The sequence below is a fragment of the Fulmarus glacialis genome, unplaced genomic scaffold (assembly GCF_000690835.1).
Source record: "Fulmarus glacialis isolate BGI_N327 unplaced genomic scaffold, ASM69083v1 scaffold51482, whole genome shotgun sequence".
NCBI lineage: Eukaryota > Metazoa > Chordata > Aves > Procellariiformes > Procellariidae > Fulmarus > Fulmarus glacialis.
The window spans coordinates 1-17,708 of NW_009196961.1; the positions used below are offsets into that span (position 1 = coordinate 1).

A 17,708-nucleotide genomic window follows, 5' to 3' on the forward strand; every position below is an offset into this window, starting at 1 on the left:
CCGTTCTCTTTCTTTCCTTCCCTTTCTTTTCTTTCCCCTTTTCCCTTTTTCCCCCCTTTCCCCTTTTTTTTTTCCTTTTCCCCCTCCTCTCCCTCTCCTCTCCTTCCTCCCTTTCCTCCTCTCCCCTCCCCTCCCCTGCCCTTCCCTCCCCTCCTCTCCTTTTCTCTCCCCTCCTCTCTTCTTTACATTTCCCCTTTCTTTTTCTTCCCTTTCTTTCCTTCTCCCCTTTCTCCCTCTTTTTTTTTTTCCACTTTCTGTCTGTCTGTCTTGCCTTCCTCCCTGTGCCTTCTCCCGCGGCGGTGTGTGCAGGGGAGCCCAGGGCAGGCTGTCGGGCTCGGGGCTGCTGGGTTGGGGTGCAGTCTGTTAGCGAGCACACCGTTCAGGGGACATCTGATGCTCCTGAGGTGTTGCAGTCCTGCGGTGTGGCTTTCTTTTTCCTCTGTTAAACTTGCTACAACTGGGAAAACCCTGAAGAAACCTCCTTTTTTTCAGAACAGCAAAGCTGTTTAGAAGGTTGTAAATAGTTTTCTGTGACCCAGGTTGGGTGGGAGGACTCAGAAGCCTGACAGGAGGCTCATTTATGCTCTGGCACTTTGCCTCCTTTCAGTATTGCTCAGAAAAGTAGATTTCTTTGTGGGAAAGACGAGGAGTGGCAGCAGGAGGGAATTGCCGTTTTGGAGTCTGCAATTTTAAATTTCTTTTTCAATGGAATATGAAGTGGGCGACCTCAGAGCTGGCAAGAATGACAGAGTCAGAAATGGTAGTAAGAGAAGTTCAGTCTATTGACTTCAACTTGAAAATTCTTGTGAAAAATAATGCAGTATTTGTAGCTGAAGTTGGAGCTTAGTTACAATGGTACATGCTTTTGAAAGTAGGTGTATACAAAAGAAAATACTACTTTTATTTTCTCTCCTCAGTGATTCTCTACTCTGTTTATAGTAAACGTCAGTAATCAGCATCATCTTTTTCCTACGAATCTGAATTGTCTAGGGTAATACTTCTGTCTTGAGGCCAGAAGAGCCAAAAGTTGCTTAAAAAAACTGATGAATACCTTTACCAAATCTGTTCTCTTTTTTCTAACTGAAGCGAAATACAAGCTGAAGATTTACAGTCTGCTCTGTTGAGAATATGGTGATTTACTGAGCAAAATCCTGCTCTCCACATTTGTTGCCACAGTGGAAAAACCCACTGCTAGTCTTAAGAAAAGGTTTAATTTTGTTTTTCTAATAATGTCCACCTGGATTTTGTTTGGATTCCAACATGATCCAGAAGTTCTCCACTTACTTTGGTTCATAAGCTCCTGAAACTTGAAAAGACCTAACTTTATCAACCTGGAATTCTGTCTTAGGAAAGGTGAAAAAAGGTAGTTCCACAGGAATGTAGCATGCCCAACTAATACAAACGAAATAACTTGTGCTATTAGGTTTACTTCATAGCTCCAGGGAAACCACTTCTTGCACTGTGAAGCATTGTTGTACACAGGATAATCATGGCGCTAGTAGAGAAGCTTAATAAAAAACAGAAACGTCATCACGTCTCAGAAAACTGTGACAGGTTATCTCAGAAAGCTGTTTGCACCCACCAGACAAGAACACTGTAAGTCATAACAAAAACTGTGTTTGATAACTGCGTTACCAAAATGTTCCCGGGTGTGGGTTCTCCTATCATAATCATACATACTGTTCTCAATTAGATTTTAAAGCCTTCTTTTGTTTATCTTTTTGAGGGCTGGAAGTATTAGGCTGTTTTCCTACTGAAAAATCCTGTAAAGAAGGGAGTAAGAGGTGGCAGTTCTTACCCAGTGTGAAGTTTCTGTGATGACAGTGAAAGTTACCCATTGCTGATGATATACACAGCACTATAAACTATAATATAGGGTTTTTTTTGTTTGTCTTTTTGTGTATTTTGCAACGGAACCTACTTTCCAGGTAGTATCTGCTCCTTAGACAATAAAAAGTTACATTTTTGAACTGTATTTTCATATGTGCAGGAGTCTTGCAGGTCAGATTAAACTCATCTCACCTGAAGTGAACAGAGAAAAAACAAAAAAATATATAATACCTCTTAAGCTGTAGATTAAAAGTAGGAAGCAGCATTTTATTGACTTGCACAACAGAGTTAAACCTGTCACCTAAGCCTGATGCTGATCCTTGTGAGTCCTGTAACTACAAAAGACGTCTGTTCTTTTCAGAGGAGATTACTGCTGCTGGTATTATTTGTCCTTTAGCTCACTGATGAACTGTAACTGTAGGCATGGCTTTAAAACATTGGCTTCTACAAAGGGCTAAAGAAGGTCTTCTCAGAATAGTATTTTAAATTTGTGCTTGAAGAGGGATCCAAGTACTCAAAATTTTGACAGCCTCTTCCTTCCCCCATGAGGTTTAGTTGTGGCTTAATAGATACTACCTTTCCTGTAATAGAGTCTGCCCAGCGTGTCCCATTCTGAAATACAGCATTGTCACAAGGCAGCAATTAGCAAAATTCTGTAGGTGGGCGCAAGGAGTGCTTCATTCCTGGTGAAATTATAGTTCCTACTTTAGAATAATCTGAAAAAAATAGATAGGCATTTTACTTTGAAGTAGCCAATGTGTACAAATTATCTTGGTGAACACCAGGCAGTTGTACTGGCTGTTAAATTGGACAACATTACTTTAAAGATTCTGTGGTTTTTTGTTTTGGGGTTTGTGAGTATACTTTCAGTGTTAGTCACCTTGACACAAAACATCTCTTTTCGTCAGTACTTAGAGTCACAGACCTCTCCAGGTAGGAACTGGTCACTGAATGACTTTGCCATAACGGCTTTATTTCCTTAATAGAAATTTCTTATTGTGATAGCTCTGCCTTTGGGACCTCTAAGGACGGACATGAACGCAAATGGGAATCAGGCTTTGAACTGTTCTGAGGAAGAGTTACTTGGTACAGTATTACAAGAGAGTACTAGAAAGGCTACCAAAATTTACATTTTTTCAATGCCATTTTACACACTTGAGCGTATGTTCACGTGGGTTTTACTCGTTTTTTTAAAAGAGAAAGATTTTTAGTGTGTCAGATTCCTGACATTTGAACATAAGATCTCCAAATAACCCAGGGGTTTGAATTTATTTTCATTTTTTTTTTTTCCTGAAAAACAGCTATCTACTGTTAGCTACTTTCAGTATTTAATCTCCATGTAGTGGTAAGTGTAGCAGTAGTAGTTTGTGGGGTTTTGTTTAAAGCTGCTTTATAAGCTAACAAGGGACTAGAAAGGTGTTAATTTTTTCCATAAAAAGGAAGTGTCTTTTTCTTTACTATTGTTTTTTTTAAAGCAGCTGAAGGAAAGCCCTGCTCCTACAGAGTGTTGTCAATGAGCAGACAACCGCACCCACGTGGAACCCTGCTGCTGCCTCTGCATGACTTTCAGAATTAAGGTCTTAGTCCCGTAAAGTCTAATGGTAACCCAAATACTCAGCTTATAACCAATTCTTACTTTCAGTAAGACTGAAGACTATCTAAATGAAAAAACATGAGTACTTTCATTCAGTTACCAGCATGTCTACTTTCAAGATCATGCGGCTTGATACCGTGGAAATGCTGAGTAAATGTGACCCCACTCTGTGTTTGGCGGATCTCTGCAGATAACCCTGCGTCTGTGCAGTCTGTCTTTGTGCTTATATATGTTTGTGTTTATGCAAGCTGCTTACGGCTTTCAAAATCACTTCCTCATCAGAGCTAATGTTCTGCATAACTGAATCTGAATGGAAGCAGGTTAGTTGTAATACCTGTTGCAGGACATGTATGCTTTGAAGCATCATGGATACGCCCTGGTAAAACTCAAGGACTTTCCAGCCAGTCCACCCTCAGTAGAAGGCCGCCTTCTGAAGTGTTGACGAAAAGTTTTGTATCTCCGGTGGAATTTGTGAGTGGGGAAAGAGAATAGCAAGGATCTGGTCAACTCCTGCTCACTTACTATTCTCAGGGGTAGCTAAAGTTTCCTTATATCTTCCCTCCCTCTGAGGCAAGAAAACGGAAAAATAAATACGTTCTGACTCTCACTCCCCACCCATCAAAACGATTACTTGTCTCCTGGCCATTCCCAGCTACTACTTCAGAGGCGGGTGTACTCAGCACTACGTTTTCCACTTAGCTTTTCTTCAATACATTTCTGTAAAAACAAAAATCTCAGGTTGTCGTGAATGGCTGTACGATATTAGTGCAGCTGCCAGGCAGTTTTCAAATACCTGTTGTAAAGCTTTGATTAAAAGCTAATGTGTCTGTTCTCATATAATAGAGGCCTGCGTTATGTTCATGTTGCTGGGTCCTCTCTGTGGTAGCTGTATGCCACAATTCACCAAAGCAAATACAAGAGAGCAAACATCACCGTCTACTTCCTCTGGTATTTGTTAGAGGAAGTAGAATAGGAGGAAAAATGAAGGGAAGGAGCTGGGTGCACATTAGCTCAGCAGCCCACAGGGCTGAGGGAGTCGTGACACAAGAACATTGCAGCTAAGTCTGGAAGACCTATCAGATCTTCCCTGCTCTTGTTATAAACTGTTTTTGACCTCCTGACAGCCTCCATGATGCTACCTAACTTTAAGCACTTTCCTGTCTTTCTTTCAGTCTTTCACAAGATTTACAGACTGCTGACGTACCCAAAAGTAATTTCTTACCCTCTACCTACTCCCTTCTGAACTTTTAGCACTGATACTGGCCCATGGTGTATTTTGGAGGCTACAGTGCTTCCTTTTGGATGTTGAATTGGTGTTTAACATCTTGCCTTAACAGTTTTTCCATTGATGTGAGAAAAGACTGAAGTGCCAAAATCAAGACAGTTGATTTTTTTTGTTCTTGTGCCACCAGCCCCTAGCAGCGCTCTGTCGGCTCTGCGCCCTCGCAAGCATTCTCCTCCTTAGGACCGGCCCCGAGGTGCGGATGTAAGGGTCCTTGCTAACAGCTGCAGCTCCAGTCCAGCCTGTCTGTAAAACCTCCTATGAAGTTTGGTCTCCCCCCGAGCTGTGGTATAATCTTGTAAAAGTGTTTTGTTTGGTTTTTTCTCTGAAGACTTAGGTTTCTGGTGGGATTTTCTGTTTGTTTTTAAGGATGGGTGAAGCCAAACTTAACTAAAACCACATGCTGAGCTGGGCTCGGAGGGTGCTGCTCCCTCCTGTCCATGGCCGCAGCCTTTCTTTGATGAAGGTTATTCCCCTGCAGCTCCTTTGGCGGAAGTACCCATGCAGTCTATTGCTGACTCATTTCAGTCAGTAGCATGGGCCAGCTTAATAATTTAGCATGTAGGGTTAACACAAGTTTATACAGTAACCGGGTAAAGCATTGTTAATGAAATCAGCTGTACAGTAGCACCTTTACAGTAATATAAAAGTTAAATCAGAACCAGACTTTTACCAAGACATCTAGCAAACTGCCAGGTAACGAGTACTTGTTTCACAGATGAATAAACTAAGAGGCAGATGATCCAAGTGATTTGCCCTCTGACACAGAAGAGTTGCCAGAAATGGAGCTTTAAACTGGGTATAGTAATCCTTCTTTCCATAAGGTCTGTTTAAATGGAGAACACTAGTCTCTAATAGAAATCAAATTGAAATTATCTTGATTTTGTGTTTAGTTGTACCGTACGGTCTGTGTACAGCAGTGAAGAATAATTCTGGCAGGAAAGAGGGAAGCAGGCAGCTAACTCAACCTTTGTACTAACTCCTCCAAATACCAGCAACTGCTGTAAGTTTCCCCTTTTAATGACTACTCCATCAGAAATACAGGCTCTGACTTGAGGAGGAGGCGGTAAAAGAAGGAAGTGGGTCAGGTACATGACTTCTGCAACTTAACTTCAGTTGAGAGCAAGACCAAGGCTGCAGCAGAAAGTCTTTTCTCTGTGGCTGCGCAAACCTCCCTCCTGCTGTCCCACAGTGCAAAGTGCTGCCTCTGACACCACATTCTCTAGTGTGCACACTAAAGCGACGCAGAGCTTGACAAAAAGGTGTTAAAAGCATTACTGAATGCAGTCTGAAGCTGTGTTAATGAGTATTCTAGGCTCATAAAACTTTATAAAACAAAAACCAGGTATATTATTAGATTAAAGGTACCAAATCTTTCCTTATCGTGTAAAGGTCAGCTTTTGTGAAGAATGGGATATGATCAAGTTTTAGGGCTTTTTAGAAAAAGAATTGCAAGCATAAAGAAACAGTAACTTATGGTTAAGACTGTTCAGAGGAAGCAGTGTGTCAGTGAGAGAAATTTGTGGGGAAAAACCTCCACCTAAAGATAAGAGCCGTGTTAATGTGTAAATGTTTGCAGATCTGTCATTTTGGTGTAATGGAAATGCAGGGTCTGATTATTCTGAGCTCAAAACAACAGAGGAATTGCACCCAGCTGGGTATACAAGGCCTTTCTGAAAGAGATTCTTATCCTGCTTTCAACTAAGTTTTATTCTAAAACAGGAGCAGGAAAGACTTCTTAGCAAGCTTTTTTCTTTGGAAATTGTAGAAGGAGAAGACTGCAATGGTAGCTTTTGATTAAGGCTCTGTCTCCCTGCATTGTAAAGAACAGGGAGGGGGTGGCAATCCTCCTGAGGTGTTGTGTTACTCTACAATGCTAGTGCTCCTATAAAAACTGCGAAGATAAAATAGCAGTGCTAACTCTCATCCTAAAGAAAGAAGGATTCTACCTTCTCTCAGCTGAAGCTTCACAAATATAAGTGTTTGAAGTACATTTTAAGTTCTAGAAAATTCTTAATTTCTAAGTTGGTAGGCAGAAAAGAGTAATTTAAGGGTAACCAGTATCACAAGCTTCATCCTATGGAAAAATATACTCGATAGAGATTAAGGAGACTATCACATAGCTAGTATCCTTCCTTTGTTAATTACGTATGTGATGGATATTATTTTTATTGGCTCACATCTACTAGTCAAAACTAGCAGGATGTCAAGTAAGCAAGTGTGTGATAAGTTATAAAGCATGTTCAAACTTGCTGTAAATTATGTCCTTGTGTTTGATGCACATTGCAAACTAAACATGGTAATTGTGGGATTTCCCTTTTTAAAAATTTTCACTCAAATTCGAAGTGTGAGACCTGATACTTAAAAGGTACCTCTCTATGCTTTCAGCTGTAATTGCTCACTAGTTCACCTGGCTACTTACCTTAAGGGTTAAAATTTTAATTCTTCCAGTTTGACTTCATTATACACCTAAAACAGACCTGGGACAAATGTCCACCTCCCTAAGATAAATTAGAAATGCAGGATAAAATAATTACAGGTGTAACTCTGAAAACAAAGTACACTTTGTAGTAAATAATATGTTTATATAATGCTGTTAGTCACAAATAGTTTGTGGTCTCTGCCTGCTGGTGGCAGGTTATAGTCCTTCCTTAAAATACTGCTGATCCTTGTAGCTGTGCTAGACATTTGTGCAGTGATCCGCACCTTCTCCCCACCTACCACACATGGATTAATTCTCCCAGTGAGTTTGCAATGCTGTGGCCATAGTGGTGGACCCAATGTCTAGTGCATCCCGGTGACAGCATTATTACTACCAAAAAACTCGGTGATGCCAGGCCTCAATTTCTTACATGCACCTGTTCTGAGATTTGCAAGTAGCAGGTTAAAAACCACAGTTTGAGAATTAAAAGCTAAAATCGTACTGGGGAGCTTAAAGAAAAGAGATGAAAAAAAGAAAAATTTTACACTGAACAGCCCACAGCAAAACCCAGACGTGGACATTGCGCACGCTTCTTTTTCTTAAATTTTCTTACCATTTTTTTGAGTAGCAGTTATTCTTAGAGCTGTTCAGAAAGTTATTCAGAGGCACTACAATTTTTCTTGAAAGTAGTAAAAATGAAAGGAGCTGTATATTTCTCAGATACTTCAATATTCCATTAACCTTTTAACTTATAGATTAAAATTTTGGAAGACATTCTCTATAAACTGTATTGGCTTTTGCAATTAGAGTTTGGCTTGAAATTCAAACCTGCACTGAATTATTAGGCAATACATTTGTGAGTACAAATGGTATTTCAGTGGAAATGTAAGTTGTTTAAGGATATCCTGTTCTTGATCAGTTTACCTGCATGAGGTAGTACTTATAAAAAAAGACACCGAGTTCTCTAATCCAGTTCTAGACTGTAGTTTTCTCAACAGCTACAGCTGTAGCAGCTGCATAACTGTGCAGTGATGCCTTCGCAGAGTAATGAAACAAAGAAGGTCCTTAAGGGGAAACAGGAATAAGAAACAAAAATGATGTAGTGTCTGTGAAATAAAGATGAAAATAAGATCGGCATATTATAAATCTTGTTGCAACTCAGCCTTGCAGCATATTTCCACATAAAAGCAATTGCTGAATCATAAAAACAAGTGTGTTTAAACGATGGTAACACAACACTGCTGTGCTCTTAGATTTGTGCATTTGCAGGGACTTAACAGAAATCAGCTTTAGAGATAGGCCGTAAGTATTGCCTTTTACCTTAAAAAGGTACTTCAGCAATTCAGTCACAGCTGTTCTCACAACGCTGAAAGTTGAGGAGCTACGCCATACTAATTTCTTTCTCCCCTTCTCTAAGCTTATCGGCAGGATCTTGAAGAGGCTGTATCTCACATTAAAATCTTGAAAAGCTTCAGGGGCTGCTTTCCTAGTGAGAAGATAAAGCATGACTAGCACCCAGGAAGTGAGTGGTAAGTTATAATGAAATCTATGTCACTGCTGAAGTGAGTGTAAAACATTCTTGTCAAACTCTGAAGCGTGAATTAACATCAAATACTTGCTTCTCAGTAATGTGTCTGACTTACTGGCATTAATTTTGTCCGATGCAGCTGAATCAGCTCTGTTTTCTTACTGAACTTCAGTTTGTAGTCTTAGTACTACAGAAATAGTGTCTTACGAAAATTCTCTGCTTCTCCCAATCTTTTTCTAGAAAAATAAACTTAATTTTATTCATTAATTTCTAATTTTCAACAGCATATTTTTGGCTGAACTATTCACCTTTTTACTGTCACTAAATAAAAATGTAATTATTAACCAGTAATTTTTTAAAGAAATCTTTTAGTCTTTGAATGACAGTCATATTTCATTTTATTTTAGGATTTTTCCTTCCATCTCCCTGATAAACTCACCAAATTCCTGAGAAACACAAACTGTTCTTTCTGAAGTTGTTGAAGCTGATATGAGCAGAGCGGAGGGCAATTTTTTTAGCCCTGCAAAGCTACCTGGTATTTGAAATGTTGAAGAGGAAATTACGGTTTTGCCACAACTCACGCTTCAGGCTTTTCTTGGGTCTAACTCTTATTTTAGTAATAATTTCCGTTGTGAAAGTCAACCAGAAACAGAACTTCTTAAATCGGAGACATCTAGAGCTGACAAAAGAAGATCCTATTGGCAATGTTAATTGCACCAAGATTCTAGAGGGGGATATAGAAGAAATTCAAAAGGTAAAGCTTGAGACATTGTCAGTGTCATTTAAGAAACGCCCCAGACTAACAACAAATGATTATATTAACATGACAGCAGACTGTGCCTCCTTCACCAAGACTAGGAGATACATTATGGAACCTCTCAGCAATGAAGAAGCAGAATTTCCAATTGCTTACTCAATAGTGGTTTATCATAAAATTGAGATGCTTGATAGACTTCTAAGATCAATCTATGCCCCTCAAAACTTTTACTGCATTCATGTTGACAAGAAGTCTCCAGAATCTTTTTTTGCTGCTGTGAAGGGGATAGTCTCATGTTTTGATAATGTCTTTATTTCCAGCCAGTTAGAAAGTGTTGTATATGCTTCATGGAGCAGGGTGCAGGCAGACATTAACTGCATGAAAGATCTCCACAGAAGAAGTTCAAACTGGAAATACCTAATAAACCTCTGTGGCATGGACTTTCCTATAAAGACCAACCAGGAAATAGTAGAGAAATTAAAAGCCCTTAAAGGTGAAAACAGCTTGGAAACCGAAAAAATGCCTGTTTATAAAGAAGTAAGGTGGAAAAAACACCATGAGATTATTGATGGTAAAATAAAGAACACAGGTATAGACAAACAACTACCACCTCTCAGTACTCCAATTTTTTCTGGTAGTGCCTATTTTGTAGTTGGCAGAAGATTTGTAGAATACGTATTAGAAAGCAGCAAAATCCTTAAGTTCATTGAGTGGGCAAAAGACACTTACAGCCCAGATGAGTACCTGTGGGCAACAATTCAGAGAATCCCTGAAGTCCCGGGTGCAGTTTCTTCTAGTGACAAGTACGATGTTTCTGACATGAATGCACTGGCCAGGTTTGTCAAGTGGCAGTACTTTGAAGGTGACATGTCCAAAGGTGCACCCTACCCACCATGCAGTGGAGTTCACGTTCGCTCTGTCTGTGTTTTTGGGGTAGGAGACCTGAAGTGGATGCTACGAAACCACCACTTCTTTGCTAATAAGTTTGACACTGATGTCGACCCTTTTGCAGTGAAATGTTTGGAAGAGTATTTGCGACACAAAGCTTTGTATCTGCAAAAGAACTGAAATACTGCATGCTCCTGTTACGAAATATAGGTACAAATAGTACACAGCTATGTACTTTAACATCTAACACCGATGGTATTGATGCTGATGATGGGTATAATGGTTCTCACCATGTTGGTATGGTGGTGATGACACCCTCCCTGCCTCGTCCGTGGACAAGGGGGAGAGAAGACATGTCTCAAGTGAAGATGGGGATGCCTTGTGTTGCACACTGAGGCTTGGAACTTTGGGTACAAAATTGAAGACAGCAATTTTTGGAAGGCCAACTATTTGGAATATTTATTATCTAAAAAGGTGTAATTAATGGGCTTCCTTTGGCTAAACTATTTGTTTTAAGGTTTGGAAAATGCATGTTGTTCATGGTTATTCCTCATTTTTTTCCCATGAATGTAATGCTAGGTGAAGGGAAAGATGCAGGGGGGCGGGGGGGGGCTGGAAAGCAGCGGGACTGCACAGACTTTATACTGAGTACTGGAAGATCTCAGGAAAATAACATTGGAATTGATCTGAAAACTATACAAAGGGGAATATACCAAAGGCAGCTGTCATCATTTAACTTAAATCTGATTGCTGTAGTTCTGTAATATGTAATTCTTAATCCTCCTGAAAATTTCATCTTCAGCATGGAGTATTAAGGACTTTTGGTTTTGTAGCCAAAACTTGGTTTTGTACTCTTAAACCCCCCTGATAATGTGATACAAAGTTTATACACTAGTTTGTAATTACGTCTTCTCAGGGAAACTTCAGTTTTGTGCCTGATGAGTTAGACCTGTAATTTTACACTTCTTACTGTATCAGGAGTCTTGCTTTTGGATCCAAAATGACTCAAGTTTCTCAAAAACTTCAAAGAACTGCAGTAGTGTCTAAATGTCACTGATGGAACTGCTGGTTTCTGCTTTCTGTCAAGCTCAACTTGCATTCCAGATTCTTTTAACAGTGAGTATGGAAAAATAAAGTTATTTTTCTAAATTATATTGCCTCTTCCTACAATTAAACTCCTTCTAAAAGCACCACCAAAAAATCCTAATGATGAAGACCTAAAATGTTTTTACTGTAGATTGCCATACACAACTGAAGCTGCAGCTGAGACAAGTCCTACCTTTCTTACATATGTTCATTCATTCATGTGTCTATGCTTGTTTAGGCTTAGCTGGTGCAGATGATTTTTATTTATTTGCTTCTTTTGGTGGAAGGGAAAGGAGGAAATCTGGATGAGTTTTGTTCCAGGTTAGGTCCCTGCTTAGTTGAGCTGCTGCAATGTGGCACAGAAGCATGGTGATGAGAGAACAGGATGCTGTGAGGGAGGATATTATTTCTTGCCATATTAATTCAGATTTGTCATGCATAGTTACTGCCAGGTGTCTCATCTTACCCCTGAGATGACAGAGGAATTCATTACAGGCACTAGCAAATGGCAAAATAGACTAAATTTTTTGTTTCTTGAACTGTTGCTGTGATGGCAGCATGTGTTTCTTAAAAAGGTAGTTTGTCATGAAGTTTCTCCTAAGGTGTGCCCTAATACTTAGACATTAACATAATGAACTGCATACTGTTGATCATGCAAACAGCTAGGGAGGCAAGCAATTTAATTTGAAATAAGGCCTATTCTTGCCAACTTCCCCCACCCACCCCCCACCCCCCGGCTTTAAAACCACCTGAAAGCTGTTTAGGGAGTTTCCAGAGACTCTCACATGATGCATAAACAGGTAATTAAAGCCTGTGAGCTGAGGCATGGAGGGAAATACCCTGTCTTCCCCACCCTTTGGCTTTTCTACAAGAATGCTCTTCTAGACAGTTGTGCTCTACCACCTTTGCATAAGCTACAACAAGGTGTAACTTCATTGCATATAGTACTAGGAAATTCCAGGAAGTCATGTTATATTTTTAATAGAAAACAAGCTGTTTGTTTTTAAGAATTTCCATATAAAGACAAGCTATGTGAATAGCTTCTATGAGACCAGAACTGCTAGTTCAAATAGACTGAAAAACGAAGTTCTCTGCACAGGATGGACTGCTGACTCAGTTGCTTGAGATCTGCTAGACAGCTGGAGCATCAATCCCTTTACCTATCTATTTCAGCCTGCTTTGTACTTACTCTTTTATATAATACAATGAATGCCTGTCTGTATCTCTGTTGTTAATGATCCTGCTATTGTAGACAGATAGTGAAGATGCTACTTGTCCAGGTGCTCCAAATGTTACTGTTTGGATAGAGTCAAGAGAGATCCTGTGTACGCTCACTGTATGCTCTGTTCTGTACAGAAGGAAATATAGGACACCATTGCTGTTTAGCATACATTCTTCATAAGATAAGAAGGAATTTCTTCTGGGGAAAGTGAATCACAAAAAACCCCTAAACAACTCCCTAAAACTGACTTGTAGACACCCTGATCTAGTGTTGTGGTTTAACCCCAGCTAGCAACTAAGCCCCACACAGCTGCTCACTCACTCCCCCTAGGTGGGATGGGGAAGAGAATTGGAAGGGTAGAAGTGAGAAAACTTGTGGGTTGAGATAAAGACAGTTTAACAGGTAAAGCAAAAGCCGCGCACGCAAGCAAAGCAAAACAAGGAATTCATTCACTACTTCCCATCGGCAGACAGGTGTTCAGCCATCCCCAGGAAAGCAGAGCTCCATCATGGGTAATGGTTACTTGGGAAAACAAACAGCATCACTCCGAACATCCCCCCCTTCCTTCTTCTTCCACCAGCTGCATATGCTGAGCATGGCGTCATAAGGTATGGGATCTCCCTTTGGTCAGTTGGGGTCAGCTGTCCCGGCTGTGTCCCCTCCCAACTTCTTGTGCACCCCCAGCCTACTCGCTGGTGGGGTGGGGTGAGAAGCAGAAAAGGCCTTGACTCTGTGTAAGCACTGCTCAGCAGTAACGAAAACATCCCTGTATTATCCTGTGTTTCCAGCACAAATCCAAAACAGTACTGTGAAGAAAATCAACTCTATCCCAGCCGAAACCAGGACATCTGGTAGATTCTAAATGGTCTAGAAAGGCAATTTCATGAAAAGAACTCTTAATCTGTTGAACAAGTACTGAATGTGCCAAAGGAAATTGATAGATTAATTGAAGGTATTGCAACTATGCATACAGAAAAGACATCATAGCCAGCTACAATGGATAGAGAAAGCGATCTAACTTACATTAGTATTTCACTGAATCTGCCAAGTAAATTAGCCAAAATAATCATCATGCTAGAATCAAGCAACTTTGTGGCACCAACAAAACTCAAAATCTAGATTATATCCCTTACTGACATCAGCAGTTGGTTTTTCAAAAATTGTCTCAGTTTTCTACTAGATGTTTAGAGGAGTGGAGTAAAAGTCTAGTACTAGCTTGAGTGAACATGAAAGAAAAATGCTTCACAGATACTGCAGCAACAAGCTAATCTTGATGCTGTGCTGAAGATGCTGGGCTTTTGTTAGGAATAGCTAAAAATTAAAAACTTAATGATTACATCAACCCTTCAACCATTAATTCTGAGTACAGTGGTGGATTTTTTTAATCACTTACAGAATATATAAAAGAGCTAATATTATACTGAGCACGTCTTCAGTCAATTAAAACATGGGAAATTCTATATGTAAAATGGCTTCCCAATTCTAGTTAGCAATACCATTCATCCTCATCTTAACATTTCAATAATCTAGTAGACCAGTTTCCATAGTTTCCAAATTCTCTTCTTTCCAATAGATCAGTTTCCTTAGTTGTGCTTTTAATTGCCCTAGACTGCAGTGTGGTAAATTAACAGTAACCTGCTTTTGACAGGCAAGGAGCTTTCCAGGTGCCTTAGACAGCAGACGTAAAAAGGCAGTACCCTTAAAGGTTATGTTCTTTATTCCAAATCAAGTCACTCAACTTTTTCCAGATATTCTTACTCAGTTTTCAAAAATCTACACTAATGTGATTTATCAAGTTATTTTCCTCATATGTATCCTAAGTTTTTTTATTTTATAAATGAAATGAGTCAGTTTCTTACTCTTTGCATACAAAGAACAGTTTGGAGTTTTTTCTTCTCTTGCATTTTTTTTTTTTTCTTTTCTGGGTCAGCCACTAACCTCATGCACATCCTTTGTATCTGCGTTATGGTCTCCCTTATTTGTCTTGCCTTACGTTGCAATATTTTCAGACAGGGAAATATTTTGCTTAGTGTCCTCATTTAAATTCTGTGGCTCTGAAACTGAGCTTTGCTGTTGGAGTCTTACACATGGTTAGGATCTTCTAGGATCTGCCAGTATTCTTTTTAATTTTTCTGTCTGCTATAGCCATAACAGAGCTTGACAAGAAAAAGTTAAGAACACAACCAAATCCTTGAAGTCAAACCAACAAATTTAAAAATATATTGTTTTCCCCAAAAAATCGCCTAAGTTGTGTAGAAAAAAAAGATTATATAGAAAAAAATTCAGCTAAGAAAAACATGTCAGAATGGGCCCTGAGCAGATGTCACCTGTTAAAATCCATGTTGCATGCTCCAAGACAGGATGGTAGAACTTTTTCTAACAGACACTGGTCTAACTATACTTTTTAAAATTAATTTCCTCTGGATTTGGGAACCTAGGCCTATTGGGAGATCTGGTCACATACAAGTAATGATCTTCTGTTCTGCACCATGAAATCGTATTAATCTTACCTATCTTCATATTTTTTTATTTTTCAGGGACTTGACCCTACCTTCATTCTCTCATTTAAACAAGCAGTATTTCAGAAATCCTTTAGCAGAAAATACTTAGTTACTGAAGTCTCCACTAATTTTAATGAAATTAGTTTGTCTACATCAAAACCCTTTATCTCTCTTCCTTTCAACCAACTTGCCTTTGCTATACATGGGGGTGGGGAGCAGAAGTGGCCATATGGCTTCAGAGTATATTTTACCAACTGTTGTGTGATAGGGAAAGTGAAAGTTGTGGCTTAGCATCAACAGTTATGGGTGAGTGTTTAGTATATTTTGGCACCAGCTGTGTGAATTGCATTAGTGATGCTGGAAGGATAGATTTCCCAGCGTTGATGTGAAATGAGTTTAGTATGGAAAACATACTGGAAGAGTGCACATCACCTGTGTGTAGGTAATGTTCATAATCCCGTTTAATAGCAGACTGATGTTAATTAAGTATGTTGCTTGCACCAGGCAGTTAAATCTTAATTACCTCTTTGAACCACTAGATTATTAGGATGATGTTGTAATACCTCCTCTACAAGCAGGAGTTGAAATGCTGTCACCTTTAACTTTGAGTCGATCCCAGCCATCCTCTGTGCCTTTTCAAGTTTAAGGCAGATAGGTCCTTCTGCAAAAATCAGCAAACCTTTTGTTAACAACACACTAACTCTTGCTGGCCAGGCCGGTGCCCTCCTGCCTGCATGGGGCTCTTGAGCCCAAATGAGCCCAGTGGGTTAATTTATTCTGGACCAAGCAGCGCTGTTTTAAATACCTGCATGGCATGTCTGTGCTGGGCATGCAGAGCAAGGAGATCTCTTAAGAAGTAATATATCACACACGTGTAAGCTTTGCATCCTGATGCATTTGATTCCTATTGCTACAGGCGCCCCAAACTGCAGAGGGGATTTTCTTCTACACCAGAGCAAACCCAGGTGAACCTACCTCGGGGCAGTGAGACTAAAACCGTTTATTCTTTCTTCTGCGCATGTGGCACTGTAGCACTGAGCAGCTGTTGCCTGTGAGATACATAAATCCTTAACAACAATCACACAGCAATGAAACTTAAAGAGTTCAGAAAAAATAAATATCCAGACTACACAACTCATCTTCTTTAAGGACTTCTGCTAGAAAGTAAAATACAAGCACCATGCATATTCTTCCCTCCCTCTCTTCCTCCCTCCTTCCCCACTAAATTTAATTTGAATTGCTGCCATGCCAGGAAACTCAGCAAACAGGATGTTTGGTAACTGAGATAACGCCCCCGCTCCCTAGGGCAACTGACCTTTGGAGAGCTCTTGTTCTCTTCAAATGACCAAAACCAGAAGGTCCAGAGAGAAACTTGATTTTGTTTTCACAGGAACTGTCAAAACATTTTGCCTTTGCTGCTTTTTAACCTTTTCTGCCTGCTTATCCACTGCAATTGAGGGCACAGAGAAAAAGAAGGTCTCTTCCTCAGTATCTCCAGGGCTTTCTCCTTCCTTAGCAAATGAGACTTTTCCCACCCTTCCCTCCTTGGTTCACAGTCCCTGCCTCCTTTTCTCCTCCTGCCATGATCTGCTAGGAAGAGAGGGCATATCTGAAAGAAACTCCAACAGACCTTGCCAAACATTACTTCAGGTGGCCAAGGTACAAGGAGAAATGAAGTTTCAGTAAAACTGTTTTCAGATGGGTTACAGATCCTACTCAGGGAAAGGGTACTTAATTGCTTTGGTCCTGAAAGCTGTCTTCCCTGCCCCCAGCTTCCCATCCCCTAGGTCCCAGCAATATTTAGACTGAAAATATGGTGCAAGTCCCCTTTAACTATGCATATAGGCAGGAGAATCCCAGCTTTATTCTGCAGTCTATGCTGAGTCTGAAAATCTTTCTAAAATGATACAATGATTATATATTCAGATATACAGGGTAAATAAATGAGGTTTCTCTCAGCAGCTGAAATCTTTCTAGGTACTTCCTAATCAGTAAAATTTGCAAACACACACTTTTTTCCTTTTTGAATTACAATTCAAAGTAAGAACTACCACATACATCACATTTACAATTTTGCTACATTTTCTTAAGTGTAAGCGTAATGGACTGATTCAGATAAAACAGAAATTTGACTCATGAATGTAGGTTAAATTCCATCATTTAGAAATAGTTTTCACTGTTTAACACAACACTTAGAATCATAGAATCATAGAATCATTAAGGTTGGAAAAGACCTCTAAGATCATCAAGTCCAACTGTCAACCCAACACCACCATGCCCACTAAGCCATGTCCCTAAGCGCCTCATCTACACGTCTTTTAAATACTTCCAGGGATGGTGACTCCACCACTTCCCTGGGCACCCTGTGCCAAGGCCTGACCACTCTTTCAGTAAAGAAGTTTTTCCTAATGTCCAATCTAAACCTCCCTTGGCCATTTCCTCTCGTCCTATCGCGAGTTACTTGGGAGAAGAGACCAACACCCACCTCTCTGCAACCTCCTTTCAGGTAGTTGTAGAGCACGATGAGGTCTCCCCTCAGCCTCCTCTTCTCCAGGCTAAACAGCCCCAGTTCCCTCAGCCGCTCCTCATAAGACTTGT

At 40.0% G+C, this 17,708-nt stretch overlaps 1 protein-coding gene across 1 annotated transcript; it reads left to right on the forward strand.

The window, feature by feature from the left end:
* The first annotated feature begins 9,200 nt into the window (after window positions 1–9,200).
* GCNT1 (glucosaminyl (N-acetyl) transferase 1, core 2) lies at window positions 9,201–10,481 on the forward strand. Its single transcript, XM_009572352.1, has one exon. The coding sequence runs from the start codon at window positions 9,201–9,203 to the stop codon at window positions 10,479–10,481; it is 1,281 nt and encodes a 426-aa protein (XP_009570647.1).
* The last annotated feature ends 7,227 nt before the right edge of the window (window positions 10,482–17,708 follow it).

Coding starts and splice junctions, on each gene's coding strand:
- GCNT1 (XM_009572352.1), top strand. CDS start 9,201: ATGTTGAAGAGGAAATTACGGTTTTGCCACAACTCACGCTTCAGGCTT.